This window comes from Aquarana catesbeiana, linkage group LG09, assembly GCF_042186555.1.
Source record: "Aquarana catesbeiana isolate 2022-GZ linkage group LG09, ASM4218655v1, whole genome shotgun sequence".
Classification (NCBI taxonomy): Eukaryota; Metazoa; Chordata; class Amphibia; order Anura; family Ranidae; genus Aquarana; species Aquarana catesbeiana.
In genome coordinates this window covers 1,976,931-1,993,789 of record NC_133332.1, presented here as the reverse complement: position 1 = coordinate 1,993,789, position 16,859 = coordinate 1,976,931, and the positions used below count along the sequence as shown (strand labels likewise).

Genomic DNA, 16,859 nt, shown 5'->3' with positions numbered 1-16,859 from the left:
AGAAAAGTCAGAGGGCCTGCACACACCCAGAGCCTGACCATCAATGAAGAAGAATCAGAAGGTCTGCGCACACCCAGAGCCTGACCATCAATGAAGAAGAGTCAGAAGGTCTGCACACACCCAGAGCCTGACCATCAATGAAGAAGAGTCAGAAGGTCTGCACACACCCAGAGCCTGACCATCAATGAAGAAGAGTCGGAGGGTCTTCGCACACCCAGAGCCTGACCATCAATGAAAAAGAGTCTAATGACACTGAGAGTCAATATTTAAACTTGAATCTAAAACCCCATACTAAAGAGACAACATTCTATATACAGTAGACAGATAAACACATACAATGCCCCTCTCCCCCATACTTTCTTGTAGGCCTCACTCACCTTCTGCAAGCTGCTCGGGTTCAGCTGGGTCTTGTCAATGATCTTTATGGCAACCTGAAGAAGAAGAAAAGACAGAGGAGGCTGAGGACAATGAAAGAAGAATCACCCTGAGCTTCCCACTAATGTGTTTTCCGGAGATTAGAAAATATAATGACTGGATTCCTATGGGACAATACAGACCCAGGCCTTATATATAGTGAATGGGACAATATGGACCCATGCCATACATTTGGGGAATAGGACAATACGGACCCAGGTCTTACATATAGGGAATGGGACAATATGGACCCAGGCCATACATATTTGGAATATGACAATACGGACCCAGGCCTTACATATAGGGAATGGGAAAATATGGACCCAGGCCATACATATGGGGAATGGGACAATATGGACCCAGGCAATATATATGGGGAATGGAACAATACGGAGCCAGCCCATACATATGAGGAATAGGACAATATGGACCCAGGCCTTACATATAGTGAATGGGACAATACGGACCCAGGCCTTACATATAGTGAATGGGACAATACGGACCCAGGCCATACATATGGGGAATGGGACAATATGGACCCAAGCCATAAACATGGGGAATGGGACAGTACTGACCCAAGCCATACATATGGGGAATCGGACAATACGGACCCAGGTCATACATATGAGGAATGGGACAATATGGACCCAGGCCATACATATGGGGAATGGGACAATACGGACCCAAGACATACATATGGGAAATGGGACAATATGGACCCAGGTCATACATATGAGGAATGGGACAATACGGACCCAGGCTATACATATAGGTAATAGGACAATACGGACCCAGGCTATACATATGAGGAAGGGGACAATATGGACCCAGGACATACATATGAGGAATGGGACAATATGGACCCAGGACATGCATTACTCAAAAAAGAGTTCTCGATATCCATAGCAACCACTTAAGTTCCTGCAACCAGGAAAGAGAGAGTTAGATTGGTTGCTATGGGCATGACAGGTCGTTGTTCCTTGAGATAAGACCCTCATAGCAGAAACATGTAAATGGACCTCCCCATCCCCTTCTCACCTCTCTTCCCGTCAGGACATGTCTTGCCAATTTCACTTTAGCAAAGTTGCCCTTGCCGATGGTCCTCAGGAGCCTGTAATTCCCGACATGCGGCTCCTCGGGGGCGGAGCTTCTAGACCGAGCTCCTGGGGGGCGGGGCGGCCAGGAGGAAGCGGCGGAGCCTTTCTCTGAGCGGGTGGAGCCAGTCTGAAGGACAGCAGTAGAGAAAAAAAAGAGACAAGATGTTCTCCTATGAAATTCTCATGAATGGAAATCTCAAAGCACGAAATGTGCGCTTCTATAAATAAAATCCTTTCATCCAGCTAAAAATAAGATTCGTCGTTCGCAAAATTACCCGCCCCCGATCGGCAGTCGTGGTGAAGCAGACCCGTAATGAGATCCGCCTCTGCTTATTAATTAAATCTGCCCATTTCTGCCTCCTCCACGCACAATCTTCATTGATATGTCAACTTGTGGTAAACAAGACTTTCCCCCTTTACAATTCCGGCGCCCACACGCTCATAAAACGAAACGTCTTCCTTCGGAGCGACGCATTGCTTCCCTGCCGGTGGTACATCGCCCTGGCAATGGCATCCCCCCCCCCCCACCCTGCTGAGACCTGTGCCCTCCGAGGCCTCCATTTCCTAGGAACATCATGTGACCTCCAACGTATAGGATGGTCTGCTTGTATTCCTGAAGACCCATCTGGGCAGCTTCCAACCCAATTCCCCGAGACCTGCCCGTGATTGACCCCCCCACCCCCCACCCCCATACACTGCCCAACGTAGACCAATCACAGCCAATCCCAAACAACCTGCCCAGAATTCCCAAGCAAAATGAAAAAAAAAACAGGAAAAATCCCAGATCTCCAGGTAATGAGATGTCTACCTTGGCGTAGCTGAATGTGTCCCCCCCACCCCCTCCCACCGGCAGAATGGAGATGAATGGTGCCCTGGGGCGAGAGCGCTCACCGTGTCATTGATCCTCTCACTGCCCGTGGAAGCACGAGACATCTTCAGGCCAGGAGAGACAGCCCACCGGGGGTCAGTCAGACATGGTGGCCCCCCGTCAGTGGCGCCGGCCCCTGCGCACTCTCAGAATAGGGCCCTTTGGCGTTGTGTCTTCTATGGCCCCGGCCCTCTAATAGCATTCCTCTGCACTCTATGGGGAGGATGGTGTCACACACCGAGGAGGTCTCTCCATCATGGAAGGCTGGCTGGGCCCAAGGTCTGACGCTCTAATCTCTGCGCTCTCAGCCCAGCCGTCTCTCCATCCCGGCCAATCGTCCTCCCAGGGCCCTCTCATCGGCTTCTCCCCTCCTCGGTACCAGCAGCGGTCTCTTCCTCCCCAGCTGTCTCTCTGGGATGGGCTCCACTCTCAGACACCCCCTCCCCCTCTCCAGCCTCTTAAACAGACAGTCACCTCCAGATCCTGACAATGAATGGGAGGCGGGGGAGGGGGAGGAGAGCTCCGCAATCTGCACACATTCCCCCAATACAATGTAACAAACATTATAATGTAACATTATCTGCCCCAACCCCCGGATATTATATTGTAACATTATCTGCCCCCTCCCCCGGACATTATATTGTAACATTATCTGCCCCAACCCCCGGACATTATAATGTAACATTATCTGCCCCCTCCCCCGGACATTATAATGTAACATTATCTGCCCCCTCCCCCGGACATTATAATGTAACATTATCTGCCCCCTCCCCCGGACATTATAATGTAACATTATCTGCCCCCTCCCCCGGATATTATATTGTAACATTATCTGCCCCCTCCCCCGGACATTATATTGTAACATTATCTGCCCCAACCCCCGGACATTATAATGTAACATTATCTGCCCTAACCCCCGGATATTATAATGTAACATTATCTGCCCCAACCCCCGGATATTATAATGTAACATTATCTGCCCCCTCCCCCGGACATTATAATGTAACATTATCTGCCCCCTCCCCCGGACATTATATTGTAACATTATCTGCCCCAACCCCCGGACATTATAATGTAACATTATCTGCCCCCTCCCCCGGACATTATATTGGAACATTATCTGCCCCCTCCTCTGGATATTATATTGTAACATTATCTGCCCCCACCCCCGGACATTATATTGTAACATTATCTGCCCCCTCCCCCGGACATTATACTCTAATATTGTAACATTATCTGCCCCCTTCTCCGGACATTATATTGTAACATTATCTGCCCCCTCCCCCGGATATTATAATGTAACATTATCTGCCCCCTCCCCCGGACATTATACTCTAATATTGTAACATTATCTGCCCCCTTCTCCGGACATTATATTGTAACATTATCTGCCCCCTCCCCCGGATATTATAATGTAACATTATCTGCCCCCTCCCCCGGACATTATACTCTAATATTGTAACATTATCTGCCCCCTTCTCCGGATATTATATTGTAACATTATCTGCCCTAACCCCCGGATATTATAATGTAACATTATCTGCCCCCTCCCCCGGACATTATATTGTAACATTATCTGCCCCAACCCCCGGACATTATAATGTAACATTATCTGCCCTAACCCCCGGATATTATAATGTAACATTATCTGCCCCCTCCCCCGGACATTATATTGTAACATTATCTGCCCCAACCCCCGGACATTATAATGTAACATTATCTGCCCTAACCCCCGGATATTATAATGTAACATTATCTGCCCCAACCCCCGGATATTATAATGTAACATTATCTGCCCCCTCCCCCGGACATTATAATGTAACATTATCTGCCCCCTCCCCCGGACATTATATTGTAACATTATCTGCCCCAACCCCCGGACATTATAATGTAACATTATCTGCCCCCTCCCCCGGACATTATATTGGAACATTATCTGCCCCCTCCTCTGGATATTATATTGTAACATTATCTGCCCCCACCCCCGGACATTATATTGTAACATTATCTGCCCCCTCCCCCGGACATTATACTCTAATATTGTAACATTATCTGCCCCCTTCTCCGGACATTATATTGTAACATTATCTGCCCCCTCCCCCGGATATTATAATGTAACATTATCTGCCCCCTCCCCCGGACATTATACTCTAATATTGTAACATTATCTGCCCCCTTCTCCGGACATTATATTGTAACATTATCTGCCCCCTCCCCCGGATATTATAATGTAACATTATCTGCCCCCTCCCCCGGACATTATACTCTAATATTGTAACATTATCTGCCCCCTTCTCCGGATATTATATTGTAACATTATCTGCCCCCTCCTCTGGATATTATAATGTAACATTATCTGCCCCCTCCCCCGGACATTATATTGTAACATTATCTGCCCCCTCCCCCGGACATTATATTGTAACATTATCTGCCCCCTCCCCTGGATATTATATTGTAACATTATCTGCCCCCACCCCCGGACATTATACTCTAATATTGTAACATTATCTGCCCCCTCCCCTGGATATTATATTGTAACATTATCTGCCCCCTCCCCCGGATATTATAATGTAAATTATCTGCCCCCTCCTCCGGACATTATATTGTAACATTATCTGCCCCCTCCCCCGGATATTATAATGTAACATTATCTGCCCCCTCCCCCGGACATTATACTCTAATATTGTAACATTATCTGCCCCCTTCTCCGGACATTATATTGTAACATTATCTGCCCCTCCGGATATTATACTCTTATATTGTAACATTATCTGCCCCTCCGGATATTATACTCTTATATTGTAACATTATCTGCCCCTCCGGATATTATACTCTTATATTGTAACATTATCTGCCCCTCCGGATATTATACTCTTATATTGTAACATTATCTGCCCCCCTCCCCTGGACATTATACTCTTATATTGTAACATTATCTGCCCCCTCCTCCAGATATTATACTCTTATATTGTAACATTATCTGCCCCCTCCTCCGGATATTATACTCTTATATTGTAACATTATCTGCCCCCTTCTCCGGACATTATACTCTTATATTGTAACATTATCTGCCCCCCTCCTCCGGACATTATATTGTAACATTATCTGCCCCCTCCCCCGGACATTATATTGTAACATTATCTGCCCCCTCCCCCGGACATTATATTGTAACATTATCTACCCCCTCCTCTGGATATTATACTCTTATATTGTAACATTATCTGCCCCCTCCTCCGGATATTATACTCTTATATTATAACATTATCTGCCCCTCTGGATATTATACTCTTATATTGTAACATTATCTGCCCCCCTCCGGATATTATACTCTTATATTGTAACATTATCTGCCCCTCCGGATATTATACTCTTATATTATAACATTATCTGCCCCCCTCTGGATATTACACTCTTATATTGTAACATTATCTTCCCCTCCGGATATTATACTCTTATATTGTAACATTATCTGCCCCCTCCTCCGGACATTATATTGTAACATTATCTGCCCCCTCCCCCGGACATTATATTGTAACATTATCTGCCCCCCCTCCGGATATTATACTCTTATATTGTAACATTATCTGCCCCTCCGGACATTATACTCTTATATTGTAACATTATCTGCCCCTCTGGATATTATACTCTTATATTGTAACATTATCAACCCCCTTTTGATATTATACTCTTATATTGTAACATTATCTGCCCCTCTGGATATTATACACTTATAGTGTAACATTATCAACCCCCTTTGGATATTATACTCTTTTATTGTAACATTATCTGCCCCTCTGGTTATTATACTCTTATATTGTAACATTATCTGCCCCCCCTCCGGATATTATACTCTTATATTGTAACATTATCTGCCCCTCTGGATATTATACTCTTATATTGTAACATTATCCGCCCCCTCTGGATATTATACTCTTATATTGTAACATTATCTGCCCCCCCTCCGGATATTATACTCTTATATTGTAACATTATCTGCCCCTCCGGATATTATACTCTTATATTGTAACATTATCTGCCCCTCTGGTTATTATACTTTTATATTGTAACATTATCTGCCCCTCTGGTTATTATACTCTTATATTGTAACATTATCTGCCCCCTCCTCCGGATATTATACTCTTATATTGTAACATTATCTGCCCCTCTGGTTATTATACTCTTATATTGTAACATTATCTGCCCCTCTGGTTATTATACTCTTATATTGTAACATTATTTGCCCCTCCGGATAATATACTCTTATATTGTAACATTATCTGCCCCTCTGGTTATTATACTCTTATATTATAACATTATCTGCCCCCTCCTCCGGATATTATACTCTTATATTATAACATTATCTGCCCCCCTCTGGATATTATACTCTTATATTGTAACATTATCTTCCCCTCCGGATATTATACTCTTATATTGTAACATTATCTGCCCCCTCCTCCGGACATTATATTGTAACATTATCTGCCCCCTCCCCCGGACATTATATTGTAACATTATCTGCCCCCCCTCCGGATATTATACTCTTATATTGTAACATTATCTGCCCCTCCGGACATTATACTCTTATATTGTAACATTATCTGCCCCTCTGGATATTATACACTTATAGTGTAACATTATCAACCCCCTTTGGATATTATACTCTTTTATTGTAACATTATCTGCCCCTCTGGTTATTATACTCTTATATTGTAACATTATCTGCCCCCCCTCCGGATATTATACTCTTATATTGTAACATTATCTGCCCCTCCGGATATTATACTCTTATATTGTAACATTATCCGCCCCCTCTGGATATTATACTCTTATATTGTAACATTATCTGCCCCCCCTCCGGATATTATACTCTTATATTGTAACATTATCTGCCCCTCCGGATATTATACTCTTATATTGTAACATTATCTGCCCCTCTGGTTATTATACTTTTATATTGTAACATTATCTGCCCCTCTGGTTATTATACTCTTATATTGTAACATTATCTGCCCCCTCCTCCGGATATTATACTCTTATATTGTAACATTATCTGCCCCTCTGGTTATTATACTCTTATATTGTAACATTATCTGCCCCTCTGGTTATTATACTCTTATATTGTAACATTATTTGCCCCTCCGGATAATATACTCTTATATTGTAACATTATCTGCCCCTCTGGTTATTATACTCTTATATTATAACATTATCTGCCCCCTCCTCCGGATATTATACTCTTATATTATAACATTATCTGCCCCCCTCTGGATATTATACTCTTATATTGTAACATTATCTTCCCCTCCGGATATTATACTCTTATATTGTAACATTATCTGCCCCCTCCTCCGGACATTATATTGTAACATTATCTGCCCCCTCCCCCGGACATTATATTGTAACATTATCTGCCCCCTCCTCCGGATATTATATTATAACATTATCTGCCCCCTCCTCCGGATATTATATTATAACATTATCTGCCTCCTCCTCCGGACATTATATTATAACATTATCTGCCCCTCCGGATATTATACTCTTATATTGTAACATTATCTGCCCCCCTCCGGATATTATACTCTTATATTATAACATTATCTGCCCCCTCCTCCGGATATTATACTCTTATATTGTAACATTATCTGCCCCCCCTCTGGATATTATACTCTTATATTGTAACATTATCTGCCCCCTCCCCCGGACATTATATTGTAACATTATCTGCCCCCTCCCCCGGACATTATAATGTAACATTATCTGCCCCCTCCTCTGGATATTATATTGTAACATTATCTGCCCCCTCCCCCGGACATTATAATGTAACATTATCTGCCCCCTCCTCCGGACATTATATTGTAACATTATCTGCCCCCTCCCCCGGACATTATATTGTAACATTATCTGCCCCCTCCTCCGGAAATTATAATCTTATATTGTAACATTATCTGCCCCCTCCTCCGGAAATTATAATCTTATATTGTAACATTATCTGCCCCCTCCTCCGGAAATTATAATCTTATATTGTAACATTATCTGCCCCTCCGGACATTATACTCTTATATTGTAACATTATCTGCCCCTCCGGATATTATACTCTTATATTGTAACATTATCAACCCCCCTCCGAATATTATACTCTTATATTGTAACATTATCTGCCCCTCTGGATATTATACTCTTATATTGTAACATTATCTGCCCCTCTGGATATTATACTCTTATATTGTAACATTATCAACCCCCTTTGGATATTATACTCTTATATTGTAACATTATCTGCCCCCCCTCCGGATATTATACTCTTATATTGTAACATTATCTGCCCCTCTGGATATTATACTCTTATATTGTAATATTATCTGCCCCCTACTCCGGACATTATATTGTAACATTATCTGCCCCCTCCTCCGGACATTATATTGTAACATTATCTGCCCCCTCCCCCGGACATTATATTGTAACATTATCTGCCCCCCCTCCGGATATTATACTCTTATATTGTAACATTATCTGCCCCTCCGGACATTATACTCTTATATTGTAACATTATCTGCCCCCTTTGGATATTATACTCTTATATTGTAACATTATCTGCCCCCTCTGGATATTATACTCTTATATTGTAACATTATCTGCCTCCTCCCCCGGACATTATCTGCCCCCTCCCCTGGACATTATATTGTAACATTATCTGCCCCCTCCTCCGGACATTATATTGTAACATTATCTGCCCCCTCCTCCGGATATTATACTCTTATATTGTAACATTATCTGCCCCCTCCTCCGGAAATTATAATCTTATATTGTAACATTATCTGCCCCTCCGGATATTATACTCTTATATTGTAACATTATCTGCCCCCTACTCCGGACATTATATTGTAACATTATCTGCCCCCTCCTCCGGACATTATATTGTAACATTATCTGCCCCCTCCCCCGGACATTATATTGTAACATTATCTGCCCCCTCCCCCGGACATTATATTGTAACATTATCTGCCCCTCTGGATATTATACTCTTATATTGTAACATTATCAACCCCCCTCCGGATATTATACTCTTATATTGTAACATTATCTGCCCCTCTGGATATTATACTCTTATATTGTAACATTATCTGCCCCTCTGGATATTATACTCTTATATTGTAACATTATCAACCCCCTTTGGATATTATACTCTTTTATTGTAACATTATCTGCCCCCCCTCCGGATATTATACTCTTATATTGTAACATTATCTGCCCCTCTGGATATTATACTCTTATATTGTAATATTATCTGCCCCTACTCCGGACATTATATTGTAACATTATCTGCCCCCTCCCCCGGACATTATATTGTAACATTATCTGCCCCCCCTCCGGATATTATACTCTTATATTGTAACATTATTTGCCCCTCTGGATATTATACTCTTATATTGTAACATTATCTGCCCCCTCCGGATATTATACTCTTATATTGTAACATTATCTGCCCCCTCCTCCGGGATAATATACTCTTATATTGTAACATTATCTGCCACCTGGGGATATTATAGTGTAACATTATCTGCCCCTACAGATATATATTATATTGTACGATTAGGTGTAGGAGGTGTCCAAGGCTCCCGATTGGCTCTGTTTCAGGATGATCGGTGAATTGGTGACACGCGGTGTTCCTGGACTCTGATTGGTGACACGAGGTGTTTCTGGACTCTGATTGGTGACATGAGGTGTTCCTGGACTCTGATTGGAGACACGCCGTGTTCCTGGACTCTGATTGGAGACACGAGGTGTTCCTGGACTCTGATTGGAGACACGAGGTGTTCCTGGACTCTGATTGGTGACATGAGGTGTTCCTGGACTCTGATTGGAGACACGCCGTGTTCCTGGACTCTGATTGGAGACACGCCGTGTTCCTGGACTCTGATTGGAGACACGAGGTGTTCCTGGACTCTGATTGGTGACACGAGGTGTTCCTGGACTCTGATTGGTGACACGCCGTGTTCCTGGACTCTGATTGGTGACACGAGGTGTTCCTGGACTCTGATTGGTGACACGAGGTGTTCCTGGACTCTGATTGGTGACACGAGGTGTTCCTGGACTCTGATTGGTGACACGAGGTGTTCCTGGACTCTGATTGGTGACACGAGGTGTTCCTGGACTCTGATTGGTGACACGCCGTGTTCCTGGACTCTGATTGGTGACACGCCGTGTTCCTGGACTCTGATTGGAGACATGAGGTGTTCCTGGACTCTGATTGGAGACACGCCGTGTTCCTGGACTCTGATTGGTGACACGCCGTGTTCCTGGACTCTGATTGGTGACACGAGGTGTTCCTGGACTCTGATTGGTGACACGCCGTGTTCCTGGACTCTGATTGGAGACATGAGGTGTTCCTGGACTCTGATTGGTGACACGCCGTGTTCCTGGACTCTGATTGGAGACATGAGGTGTTCCTGGACTCTGATTGGAGACACGCCGTGTTCCTGGACTCTGATTGGTGACACGCCGTGTTCCTGGACTCTGATTGGTGACATGAGGTGTTCCTGGACTCTGATTGGTGACACGCCGTGTTCCTGGACTCTGATTGGTGACACGCCGTGTTCCTGGACTCTGATTGGTGACACGCCGTGTTCCTGGACTCTGATTGGTGACACGCCGTGTTCCTGGACTCTGATTGGTGACACGAGGTGTTCCTGGACTCTGATTGGTGACACGAGGTGTTCCTGGACTCTGATTGGTGACACGAGGTGTTCCTGGACTCTGATTGGTGACACGAGGTGTTCCTGGACTCTGATTGGTGACACGCCGTGTTCCTGGACTCTGATTGGTGACACGCTGTGTTCCTGGACTCTGATTGGTGACACGCTGTGTTCCTGGACTCTGATTGGTGACACGCCGTGTTCCTGGACTCTGATTGGTGACACGAGGTGTTCCTGGACTCTGATTGGTGACACGAGGTGTTCCTGGACTCTGATTGGAGACACGCCGTGTTCCTGGACTCTGATTGGTGACACGAGGTGTTCCTGGACTCTGATTGGTGACACGCCGTGTTCCTGGACTCTGATTGGTGACACGCCGTGTTCCTGGACTCTGATTGGAGACACGCCGTGTTCCTGGACTCTGATTGGTGACACGCCGTGTTCCTGGACTCTGATTGGTGACACGCCGTGTTCCTGGACTCTGATTGGTGACACGCCGTGTTCCTGGACTCTGATTGGTGACACGAGGTGTTCCTGGACTCTCATTGGTGACACGCCGTGTTCCTGGACTCTCATTGGTGACACGCCGTGTTCCTGGACTCTCATTGGTGACACGCCGTGTTCCTGGACTCTCATTGGTGACACGCCGTGTTCCTGGACTCTCATTGGTGACACGCCGTGTTCCTGGACTCTCATTGGTGACACGCCGTGTTCCTGGACTCTCATTGGTGACACGCCGTGTTCCTGGACTCTCATTGGTGACACGAGGTGTTCCTGGACTCTGATTGGTGACACGAGGTGTTCCTGGACTCTGATTGGTGACACGCCGTGTTCCTGGACTCTGATTGGTGACACGCCGTGTTCCTGGACTCTGATTGGTGACACGAGGTGTTCCTGGACTCTGATTGGTGACACGAGGTGTTCCTGGACTCTGATTGGAGACACGAGGTGTTCCTGGACTCTGATTGGAGACACGAGGTGTTCCTGGACTCTGATTGGAGACACGCCGTGTTCCTGGACTCTGATTGGAGACACGCCGTGTTCCTGGACTCTGATTGGAGACACGCCGTGTTCCTGGACTCTGATTGGAGACACGCCGTGTTCCTGGACTCTGATTGGTGACACGCCGTGTTCCTGGACTCTGATTGGTGACACGCCGTGTTCCTGGACTCTGATTGGTGACACGCCGTGTTCCTGGACTCTGATTGGTGACACGAGGTGTTCCTGGACTCTGATTGGTGACATGAGGTGTTCCTGGACTCTGATTGGTGACACGAGGTGTTCCTGGACTCTGATTGGTGACACGCCGTGTTCCTGGACTCTGATTGGGGACACGAGGTGTTCCTGGACTCTGATTGGGGACACGAGGTGTTCCTGGACTCTGATTGGTGACACGAGGTGTTCCTGGACTCTGATTGGTGACACGCCGTGTTCCTGGACTCTCATTGGTGACACGCCGTGTTCCTGGACTCTCATTGGTGACACGCCGTGTTCCTGGACTCTCATTGGTGACACGCCGTGTTCCTGGACTCTCATTGGTGACACGCCGTGTTCCTGGACTCTCATTGGTGACACGCCGTGTTCCTGGACTCTCATTGGTGACACGCCGTGTTCCTGGACTCTCATTGGTGACACGCCGTGTTCCTGGACTCTCATTGGTGACACGCCGTGTTCCTGGACTCTCATTGGTGACACGAGGTGTTCCTGGACTCTCATTGGTGACACGAGGTGTTCCTGGACTCTGATTGGTGACACGAGGTGTTCCTGGACTCTGATTGGTGACACGCCGTGTTCCTGGACTCTCATTGGTGACACGCTGTGTTCCTGGACTCTCATTGGTGACACGCCGTGTTCCTGGACTCTCATTGGTGACACGCCGTGTTCCTGGACTCTCATTGGTGACACGCCGTGTTCCTGGACTCTCATTAGTGACACGCCGTGTTCCTGGACTCTCATTGGTGACACGAGGTGTTCCTGGACTCTCATTGGTGACACGCCGTGTTCCTGGACTCTCATTGGTGACACGCCGTGTTCCTGGACTCTGATTGGAGACACGCCGTGTTCCTGGACTCTGATTGGAGACACGCCGTGTTCCTGGACTCTGATTGGAGACACGCCGTGTTCCTGGACTCTGATTGGTGACACGCCGTGTTCCTGGACTCTGATTGGTGACACGCCGTGTTCCTGGACTCTGATTGGTGACACGCCGTGTTCCTGGACTCTGATTGGTGACACGAGGTGTTCCTGGACTCTGATTGGTGACACGAGGTGTTCCTGGACTCTGATTGGTGACACGAGGTGTTCCTGGACTCTGATTGGTGACACGCCGTGTTCCTGGACTCTGATTGGGGACACGAGGTGTTCCTGGACTCTGATTGGGGACACGAGGTGTTCCTGGACTCTCATTGGTGACACGAGGTGTTCCTGGACTCTCATTGGTGACACGCCGTGTTCCTGGACTCTCATTGGTGACACGCCGTGTTCCTGGACTCTCATTGGTGACACGCCGTGTTCCTGGACTCTCATTGGTGACACGCCGTGTTCCTGGACTCTCATTGGTGACACGCCGTGTTCCTGGACTCTCATTGGTGACACGCCGTGTTCCTGGACTCTCATTGGTGACACGAGGTGTTCCTGGACTCTCATTGGTGACACGCCGTGTTCCTGGACTCTCATTGGTGACACGCCGTGTTCCTGGACTCTCATTGGTGACACGAGGTGTTCCTGGACTCTGATTGGTGACACGAGGTGTTCCTGGACTCTGATTGGTGACACGAGGTGTTCCTGGACTCTGATTGGTGACACGCCGTGTTCCTGGACTCTGATTGGTGACACGCCGTGTTCCTGGACTCTGATTGGTGACACGCCGTGTTCCTGGACTCTGATTGGTGACACGCCGTGTTCCTGGACTCTGATTGGTGACACGAGGTGTTCCTGGACTCTGATTGGTGACACGAGGTGTTCCTGGACTCTGATTGGAGACACGAGGTGTTCCTGGACTCTGATTGGAGACACGAGGTGTTCCTGGACTCTGATTGGAGACACGAGGTGTTCCTGGACTCTGATTGGTGACACGCCGTGTTCCTGACTCTGATTGGAGACACGCCGTGTTCCTGGACTCTGATTGGAGACACGCCGTGTTCCTGGACTCTGATTGGAGACACGAGGTGTTCCTGGACTCTGATTGGTGACACGAGGTGTTCCTGGACTCTGATTGGTGACACGCCGTGTTCCTGGACTCTGATTGGTGACACGCCGTGTTCCTGGACTCTGATTGGTGACACGAGTGTTCCTGGACTCTGATTGGTGACATTGAGGTGTTCCTGGACTCTGATTGGAGACACGAGGTGTTCCTGGACTCTGATTGGTGACACGAGGTGTTCCTGGACTCTGATTGGTGACACGCCGTGTTCCTGGACTCTGATTGGTGACACGCCGTGTTCCTGGACTCTGATTGGTGACACGAGGTGTTCCTGGACTCTGATTGGTGACATGAGGTGTTCCTGGACTCTGATTGGTGACATGAGGTGTTCCTGGACTCTGATTGGTGACACGCCGTGTTCCTGGACTCTGATTGGTGACACGCCGTGTTCCTGGACTCTGATTGGTGACACGAGGTGTTCCTGGACTCTGATTGGTGACACGAGGTGTTCCTGGACTCTGATTGGAGACACGAGGTGTTCCTGGACTCTGATTGGTGACACAAGGTGTTCCTGGACTCTGATTGGAGACACGAGGTGTTCCTGGACTCTGATTGGTGACACGCCGTGTTCCTGGACTCTGATTGGGGACACGAGGTGTTCCTGGACTCTGATTGGTGACATGAGGTGTTCTGGACTCTGATTGGTGACACGAGGTGTTCCTGGACTCTGATTGGTGACACGCCGTGTTCCTGGACTCTGATTGGTGACACGCCGTGTTCCTGGACTCTGATTGGTGACACGAGGTGTTCCTGGACTCTGATTGGAGACACGAGGTGTTCCTGGACTCTGATTGGAGACACGAGGTGTTCCTGGACTCTGATTGGTGACACGAGGTGTTCCTGGACTCTGATTGGAGACACGAGGTGTTCCTGGACTCTGATTGGTGACACGCCGTGTTCCTGGACTCTGATTGGGGACACGAGGTGTTCCTGGACTCTGATTGGTGACATGAGGTGTTCCTGGACTCTGATTGGTGACACGAGGTGTTCCTGGACTCTGATTGGTGACACGAGGTGTTCCTGGACTCTGATTGGTGACACGCCGTGTTCCTGGACTCTCATTGGTGACACGCCGTGTTCCTGGACTCTCATTGGTGACACGCCGTGTTCCTGGACTCTCATTGGTGACACGCCGTGTTCCTGGACTCTGATTGGTGACACGCCGTGTTCCTGGACTCTGATTGGTGACACGAGGTGTTCCTGGACTCTGATTGGAGACACGAGGTGTTCCTGGACTCTGATTGGAGACACGCCGTGTTCCTGGACTCTGATTGGTGACACGAGGTGTTCCTGGACTCTGATTGGTGACACGCCCGTGTTCCTGGACTCTGATTGGAGACACGAGGTGTTCCTGGACTCTGATTGGTGACACGCCGTGTTCCTGGACTCTGATTGGTGACACGAGGTGTTCCTGGACTCTGATTGGTGACACGAGGTGTTCCTGGACTCTGATTGGTGACACGCCGTGTTCCTGGACTCTGATTGGTGACACGAGGTGTTCCTGGACTCTGATTGGAGACACGCCGTGTTCCTGGACTCTGATTGGTGACACGAGGTGTTCCTGGACTCTGATTGGAGACATGAGGTTTCCTGGACTCTGATTGGAGACATGAGGTGTTCCTGGACTCTGATTGGAGACATGAGGTGTTCCTGGACTCTGATTGGTGACACGCCGTGTTCCTGGACTCTGATTGGTGACACGAGGTGTTCCTGGACTCTGATTGGTGACACGCCGTGTTCCTGGACTCTGATTGGTGACACGAGGTGTTCCTGGACTCTGATTGGTGACACGCCGTGTTCCTGGACTCTGATTGGTGACACGAGGTGTTCCTGGACTCTGATTGGAGACATGAGGTGTTCCTGGACTCTGATTGGTGACACGAGGTGTTCCTGGACTCTGATTGGTGACACGAGGTGTTCCTGGACTCTGATTGGTGACACGCCGTGTTCTGGACTCTGATGTCATATTTGATTTTCCTGGCTCCTGATTGGCTCTTTCCCGGATTCTGATGCTCATATAAAGTATTTCTGGACTCTCATCTCTTATACTCAGTGATTCTGAGTCCTGATTGGCTCTTTCCTGGACTTTGCCCAGTGACACGCGGTGTTCCTGGACTCTGATTAGTTATATTTGGTTTTCTTGGCTCCTGATTGGCTCTTTTCTAGACTCTGATTGGTCACACTTGGTATTCCTGGCACCCGATTGGCTCTCTATAACAGATTCTGATCCCAAAGTCTGATTGGTCAGAGCAGGTGTTCCTGGACTGTGATTGGCTGTCAGGTTTGGAGGGGGAGTGGTCCTTTCCAGGGACATTTTCGCCTCCAGGCACAGGAAGGAACAGGGAGGGGGCGGGGCCCGGCTGGGTACTGATCTGTGATTGGCGGAAGGTATAGCCTAGCGACAGCCCATCTCCCAATCAGCGAGAGTTGATGTACCAGAGTGAGTGACAGGCGGGGCCCCGCCCAGGGGGAGGAGTGATGTCCGTGTTATCATTGGAATGACCCCACAGAGCTCAACGGGGGGAGGAACCATTCAGGAGGGGGCGGGGTTCATGAATTCCTCCACATAAATACAATTCTCTCCG

General features: G+C 47.5%; 1 protein-coding gene across 4 annotated transcripts in view; it reads right to left on the bottom strand.

Annotated features, from left to right (window-relative positions):
* MARK4 (microtubule affinity regulating kinase 4) overlaps window positions 1–2,955 on the bottom strand; it is a 70,645-nt gene extending 67,690 nt beyond the window's left edge. For 2 of the 4 annotated variants that reach the window (XM_073598058.1, XM_073598059.1), the window contains exons 1-3: window positions 2,403–2,954; window positions 1,453–1,638; window positions 378–431 (exon numbers count right to left, since the gene is read on the bottom strand). In XM_073598058.1, the coding sequence (XP_073454159.1) occupies window positions 378–431; window positions 1,453–1,638; window positions 2,403–2,444 (282 nt within the window). In that variant the 5' untranslated portion in view covers window positions 2,445–2,954. Of the gene's footprint in view, window positions 1–377; window positions 432–1,452; window positions 1,639–2,402 lie in introns of all 4 variants that reach the window. The other 2 variants (XM_073598057.1, XM_073598060.1) reach the window with 2 other exon arrangements.
* Between the last annotated feature and the right edge of the window lie 13,904 nt (window positions 2,956–16,859).